Raw genomic sequence first — 7,873 nt, forward strand, 5'->3', positions numbered from 1 at the left:
TCTATAATATGTACTACAATTTCACTTCCTTTTAGCTTCCAAAAAAATAACATAAAAATTACTTCCTGCGAATGACATGCGATGCAGTGAATTTGGAATCAAATGGAGTAAATTCTACTTTTTTCGCTTCTTTGGAAGTTTTTTTTTCTGGGTATATATGTTTGTAATTCCATTTATAAAGTATTCTGGATCATCATAGTTTTGAGAAGACCCCAGATATTTTCGAGACCTAATCTAATAATTTTATCAGAAACGCTTTCGAATAGAATGTGGAGCCATAAGCTATAATTCAAAGCAACTTCTGAAATTTACTCAAAAAGGAATTGAAAAATATAAATGCTTATACCGCGATTTTCGTATTTTTTGAGTTTTTTATAATATTGAACCCAGAAATATGCAATTAATCATTCCGCTAAGAGCCCCTCTGCATGGCTATATTCAAAGAGCCGTCGTCCATTACAAAATCACAATAACAAAAGTAATTGTCTGGAAAAATCTAAAATAGGTCTGTTAAATTTTAAAAATTACTGTAAAAATAAAAATATAGTAGTAGCAGATTTTACTCTTGGGAATATTGTTTACTCTTGAGAAACTACCATAACATTTTTACAATAGAACTGTTCCATTACAAAACAAGTTATGTATTTCTTCTACAAAATGGAATTTCCTTTTCTAATGTCATATCACAAAAAGAATACATCATCAGACATGAATTTAATATTTCAAACACATATTGAGTAAAAGAAATAAGCCATTGTGTGATTTATTGGATAATTAGTGAAAATCTTAAAATAATTGCAGCCAGTTGGACAGTTTCTAATCAAACTGGGTGAATGAAATTGAAGAATGGAAAAGAAATATTTACGAGAATAATAAAGAAAAGAAAACCAGACAAATGATGAAACTATTGTCAATAAAATAACAAATATAAAATAAAGGCACAGCTTGTGAAGAGAATCAAGAAATTAATTTCCTTGAAATGAAGCTGATTAAAAAACAAAACCGACTGCACACGAAATGTAAGTCATGATAAAGATGATGCTTTTTAACAGAACTATTAGAGCAGCAGCTCTATAGCTGCAACTAACAACAGCAGAAACAGTGACAATAAGCGAACAAATATATGTTAGATTGTTAGATTTGACTGTGTGTTTAAGCCAAAAGAAAAATTTGAATTCGATTTGCAACTAACTGCTCATGTGTGGATGTATGGATAACTAGTTGGGATGTAGCGGGGGGGGCGATATCTGAGTCAAATTGTGTTGAGTTGAGTGGAACACTCAAGTCTTCTATGACTATTTTTTTTTGTTGTTTTTTTATTTTTCTTTTTCCTATGTTATGTTATGAATGAAGCTGGTGTTTTGTTTGTTTGGCTAGTAAGTTAAGCTTGAGCTTTATGCGGCCAGCTTGAGTTGATCTATTCATGTACGGTTGCTAGAAGCGAATGGTGGTGTCTAAACATAAAAATTAAATAACTTTTTTTTTTGTTATTGGCAGACTAAACAAAATATTTTTGTTGTCTTTTTAATTCGTAACATACAGACGGGCATATTAAAAAAAAAAGAATTTATAATTTAGCGTGAATCTTAAAAAAACACAACAGCAATAAAATCATAATAATTGACCGTTACTATTTATGAAATATGAAAAAAAAATCTTAAAAGAAATTTAAAATTGTTACAAACGTTGAAGAAAAAGAACGCTTGTTAAAAAAAGTTATAAAACTCAAGAACAAAGCCCTGAAGAGGGGCTTCAAACTACAGTATTTTCTTAATATTATTTTAGTGTTTTAAAGCGTTATTTTAACTTTTTTCAATTACTTGCAACTCGCGCAATGTTTAAGAATTCGTTTGGCTTAATTTTGTATATTTCCACTTAAATATAAAGAAGAAAAAACTAAAAAAAAATAAAAAAAAATGTATTAAGTGCATTCGACCATTTCATTAAGCGTGTTAAAATATTAACTACACTATAAGCTTTAAAACACCAGCAACAACAACAACAACAACACTAAAAAAAACAAACAAAAAAATAATCCTAATAAAATCTCTAACTTTAAGTTTTAAACTAGAAGAAAACGTTTCAAAAAGTTAACGAAACGTAACGAAATAATAAATAAATTTTTATAAATTAAAAGAAAAACATATCAAATCAACAACAACAATAACAACAAAAAAAAATCAAAAACAACAACTACAACAATGTATTGTGTTACTATTTTCTAATTCGCAAATAACGTTGAAAGCAAAAAAATACATAAAATAAAGAAGCAACGTCTGATTAACAAAACATAATAATTAAAAACAAAACAACAATAACAAAAACAAAAACCCAAGCAAATATTAATAATTAATAATAATAACGAAAACTCCAACCAACAACAACTCTTTAAAAACTATTTGTATCTTATAGATATTTTTTTGTTTACATTTTAAAAAAATATATAAATTTTTTGTTGTTTTTTTTTTACTTTATGAAACCGCAATAATGAAAAGGTAGTTAAGTCAGTCAGTCTTGAAGTGTTCGATTTATTCATATGCTAAGGGGGAAATATACCTAAGAAAATGTTGAAAATAAAATTGGAAAGAGTGTTTCGTTTGATGAATAATATTAGAACTCGATTTTATTCTAGAAAAATTATTATGTACGTGAACGCTAGATATAATGGTTATTTTTTTGGAACACTGATCCCGAAAACGACCATTCGTCGTATTACCCACCAATAGGGTTCTATAGTTGAAACAAAAAGTCGATGTTTTGTATTTTATGAAAAGTCGATTTTTCGACCTTTTGCATTTTATGAAAAATCGATTTTTCGACTTTTTGCATTTTATGAAAAGTCGATTTTTCGACTTTTTGCATTTTATGAAAAGTCGATTTTTCGACTTTTTTCATTTAATTAAAAGTCGACTTTTAGACTTTTCGACTATAAATACTTTATAAATAGTAGACTTTTCGATTTTTTCGACTTTTTGACTATTTTCGACTATTTTTTGACTTTTTTCGACTTTTTTCCGACTATTTTTTAGAGTTTTTGACTTTTTTTTAAATTTTCGACTATTTTTGATTTGTTTCTACAATTTACGTGTTTTTGACTTTTTTCGACTTTTCGACTTTTTTCACAGACGATATTCGAGTTATCGACTTTTTTTGGAACAAAATAGACGACTTCGACTTTTCGACTTTTTTCGACAAAAAGTCGATTGTTCGATTATTCGAAATCTTCAACATTTTAAAATCGTAGTCCCCGTGATATGGAAAATGTTTGTTGAAAAATATGACTAATTGATGGATTTTTATAGCAAAAAAATTGGAACGTATAATATAATTTTGTTCTATCTGTCAGTCAATCTATCTATCTATCTATCTATCTATCTATCTATCTATCTATCTATCTATGTATGTATCTAGCTATCTATCTATCTATCTATCTATCTATCTATCTATCTATCTATCTATCTATCTATCTATCTATCTATCTATCTATCTATCTATCTATCTATCTATCTATCTATCTATCTATCTATCTATCTATCTATCTATCTATCTATCTATCTATCTATCTATCTATCTATCTATCTATCTATCTATCTATCTATCTATCTATCTATCTGTCTATCTATCTATCTATCTATCTATCTATTCTATTTTATTCTATTATGGACGTGACTCCTCCCATATTAAGAAAATCTTAAATCCGTATATGTGGGAAAATATAACAATAAGCATCTTCAAATGTTTTCAAAGCCACTTTAGTATCAATATGAGTATTAAGAACAAAAAGTGGGCGGAATAGCACTAGGGGAATGGCACCTCCATACATAATCTTAAGAATATATTGTAAGAGTAGTTCCTACACAACAAACATTTGTTTGATACAACTAATTTGAGACGAAACTAAAGGATTTTGTTTACAATATCTCTTGAAATTTATATTCGTGTTCCTTAATTTTGTTAACATAAAGTTTTATAATTTGGTAAAAAGTTTCATAAATTATAATAAGAGAAAATAAGTATTTTTTCTAGAATATTTTAATATTTTTTCAATATTTCTACTTTGGTATACTTCCCCAGCATATGATTATTTGTTTTTTACATTTACCACCGTTTGCATTTATTTTATTCATTTCAACATCTAACCGTTTTTTTTTCTTACATTTTTAAATTTTCTTTTTAAAAAGAAACAAATATATATACATATATATAACAAGTGTACACCGTTACGATATTTCCATCCAGTTTAGATGATTTGAAATCAGTTGTTTATTTTCATTAAAAACTGCCAGCTGTTATTTTGGCATTTTTTTCATGTGCAGACAATCATCATCCATCCCCAAAACATACTCGAATACAATTGGTGAAAAGAGTGTTTAATTGCAGACATATTCGTATAATTATTCGAATACATTCATATCCATCAATATACATACATAAAATGCATTATTATATGTATTACTAAATAAACAAAAACACAAATATTAGTAATAATAATAATAAAAATTTTGATAATTTTAATTAATGAAACATTGGTGTTTATTAGCAAACAGAAAAATATTTTAAAAAATAATAATAAGAGTTAATAATATCAATTTAACTTTTGTTTTATGTGATGTGCAATAATATGAAAATAAATATCAACAATTAAATGAAAAATTAAAATTAATATTTTTAACAATTAAATAGTGATTTGCTAACATTATAAATAAAACACTTGTCTGGTGGTACCCAGGTACGTACCACAAGTAATGAGAGTGTGTTTCTGTAATGACCTGTAATGAATGATTTTATATATTACGTTCATAAAAGTGTTAACAAATTGTTTATTTGTGATCTCGTATAAAATAATATGTTTATTTAAATTTTATTTCTTTATTAATTTGAAGTGTGTGTTTAAAGTAGTAGTAATCTAACTTTGTACATAAAAAAATATATAATATTTAATTTCAAACTAAATGTTATTAGTTGACTTACGTTTTGTTGTGTGTAAAATAATTAAAACAAATTGTTTGCCATTTATATTGTTTTAAAATTGTTAAACTTTTATTTAGTTGCATTTTTTTAAAACAATTAAGGTTAAATACTTAATGAAGTCGGTTTTAATGAGCAGGGTCATTAGCCATTGGAAAATTATTCACATTTTAACTTATAATTAATTCTATTCCACATATCATAATTAACTCTATTTACTTAGTATTATTAAACATTAATAAAAATATGTAATTTTAAATGTTGTATCCAGGATTTTAAATTTAACAGAAGTAAACATTTGTAATACAATTTTTAGGAAATCAAGTTATATTGGTGCTTTTAAAAAGGTTTCTGTACAAAAGACTAGACAATAGATTTGACTGTTGATTACACTTTAACCTAGACTATATACCAGACTAGACTATAGAGTAGACTGGAGGCAATTGAAAAGACTAAAGACTAGACTATAGACTATACTAAAGACTAGACTATAGACTAAATACTAAACTATAGACTAGACTAAAGACAAAACTATATACTACACTAAAGACTAGACTATAGTGTAGACTAGACTAGACTATAGGTTTGACTATTAACATAACTAGATTAGACTAAAGTCTAGATTACAAACTAAACCATAAACTAGATTATAAACTAGAATATAGATTAGACTATACACTAGACTATGGACTAGACTATGGACTAGACTATAGACTAGACTATGGACTAGACTATAGACTAGACTATAGACTAGACTATAGGCTAGACTATAGACTAGACTATAGACTAGATTATAGACTATACTATAGACTAGACTATAGACTAGACTATAGACTAGACTATAGACTAGACTATAGACTAGACTATAGACTAGACTATAGACTAGACTATAGACTAGACTATAGACTAGACTATAGACTAGACTATAGACTAGACTATAGACTAGACTATAGACTAGACTATAGACTAGACTATAGACTAGACTATAGACTAGACTATAGTCTAAATTATAGACTAGACTTTAGGCTAGACTCTAGACTAGACTACACTATTCACTAGACTATAGACCTGACTATAGACTGTAGATTATACTATAGAATATACTATGCATTAGACAATAGCCTAGACCTTAGACTAGACTATAGACTAGACTATAGACTAGACCATAGACTAGACTATAGACTGGAATATAGACTAGATTAGACTATAGACTAGACTTTAGACTAGACTTTAGACTAGACTGTAGACTGGGCTGTAGACTAGACTATAGACTAAACTATAAACAAGACTATAGACTAGACTAGATCGTAGACTAGACTATAGAGTAGACAATATACTGGAATATACACTGAACTATAGACTGGTCCATTGACTAGTATGTCGATTACTTTTCATAAGTTTACAAGTTTAGAAAAAGAACCGAAAATGTCGTTGGGTACTGCTGTATTTCAAAATTATTTATCATTTAAACTGACTCTCACGACTATTGACAATTCCACTTCTAATAAATTGTTCTAAGAGTCGTGAGGATTGAATTGATCATATTTGACCTTGTTCTAAGACTATTTAGTTTAGATCGAAAAAGTTAATGAAAGGAAGAGAACAGTTCCACTTTAACAATATACATAGTAAGGCAAGCTTGATTCCCTTGGAATAGGGGGGCGGAAGGGAAAACGCTCCATCTGGATCCGTGGCTTTAGCAAGGGATCTGAAACTCCAGCATAACTAACTTATTCTTCTGGCGATATTTTAAATCATTTATAGCCTAGTTTTAATTATAAAATAAATTACATATTCATTTTTTATAATTTATGTATTCACACTTGAATAATCATGATAAAAGAAAGATAATTAGAGGCTTCCTAATTTCTAACACCATATACATATGAATATAGTTTAACTGTATTAATGCAAAAAAATCCTACTTATTAAATAGTAAAACAGTTAAAAAAATCATCCAAATAAAAAGTGTTACTCTGACTCAAAAAAAAAAAAAAATGTAGCACTTCATAACATGTTTATTTATATGTAAATTAATTAACTATTTATTTATACAATATGCAGTTGAAATTAGAAAAATAAAATAACTTTAAGTTCAAAAAATTCGTGCCAGCAATGCAACCAAGAAATGCATAAAAATAAATTAAAAATAAAAGAAACAAAAGAAAATACAAAATATATAGGAAAGAAATAATAATAAAAAATATTAAAATAATTATTTAATAAATCGACAAATCAACAAAACTATATTGATTGAAATTATAATTAAAGATTAATAGAATTGAACAATACATTAAGTTTAAAGAAATAATTGTTAAAAGCAAAAAATTATCTAGTGGAACGAAATAATCCTCCCTCCTTTTTTTAACAAAAAAAATCATATTTTCAAAAATATATGTATCTATACCTAGTAATTTTATTAACCAGGTAAACAGGTCTATTTTTATTTAACAGTAATATTTATTTGGCAGCTTTGGTTTAAAAAGAAATATATTTATTATATTTTTAAATGCACGTTTTGCACATGCGCCACCTGCAAACAAGTCAAAAGAGATAAACTCTATCTGAAAATGTTAGTGATGATCATGCTCCAAATTTGATTTACATTTGCAAACGTCTACGTACACTTAAGTCTTTTTGTGAATATTAAACGGTTCGATTCAATGTCAGTATTGGCTTGAACATTTAAAACAGATTCCAATATCAACGTGAGTCAGGGAATTATTATATATTGGTGGCAGTTGAATAAATTCGTGTTTAGCACCCTATAAAATATATATGAATTGTTAGCTGGGCATTCTATCTATCTATCTATCTATCTATCTATCTATCTATCTATCTATCTATCTATCTATCTATCTATCTATCTATCTATCTATCTATCTATCTATCTATGTATCTATGT

At 27.1% G+C, this 7,873-nt stretch overlaps 1 protein-coding gene across 4 annotated transcripts in view; it reads left to right on the forward strand.

The window, feature by feature from the left end:
* Window positions 1-7,873, forward strand: part of LOC111677722 (GATA zinc finger domain-containing protein 14) — a 92,444-nt gene that overhangs the window by 41,313 nt on the left and 43,258 nt on the right. The window contains exon 1 of one of the 4 annotated variants that reach the window (XM_046947438.1): window positions 1,414-2,495. The exons of the other annotated variants lie outside the window; for them this stretch is intronic. Coding sequence (XP_046803394.1) covers window positions 2,488-2,495 — 8 coding nt within the window. The 5' untranslated portion in view covers window positions 1,414-2,487. Of the gene's footprint in view, window positions 1-1,413; window positions 2,496-7,873 lie in introns of those variants that run through there. 4 annotated transcript variants of the gene reach the window in all.

The sequence above is a fragment of the Lucilia cuprina genome, chromosome 3 (assembly GCF_022045245.1).
Source record: "Lucilia cuprina isolate Lc7/37 chromosome 3, ASM2204524v1, whole genome shotgun sequence".
NCBI classification, from domain to species: domain Eukaryota; kingdom Metazoa; phylum Arthropoda; class Insecta; order Diptera; family Calliphoridae; genus Lucilia; species Lucilia cuprina.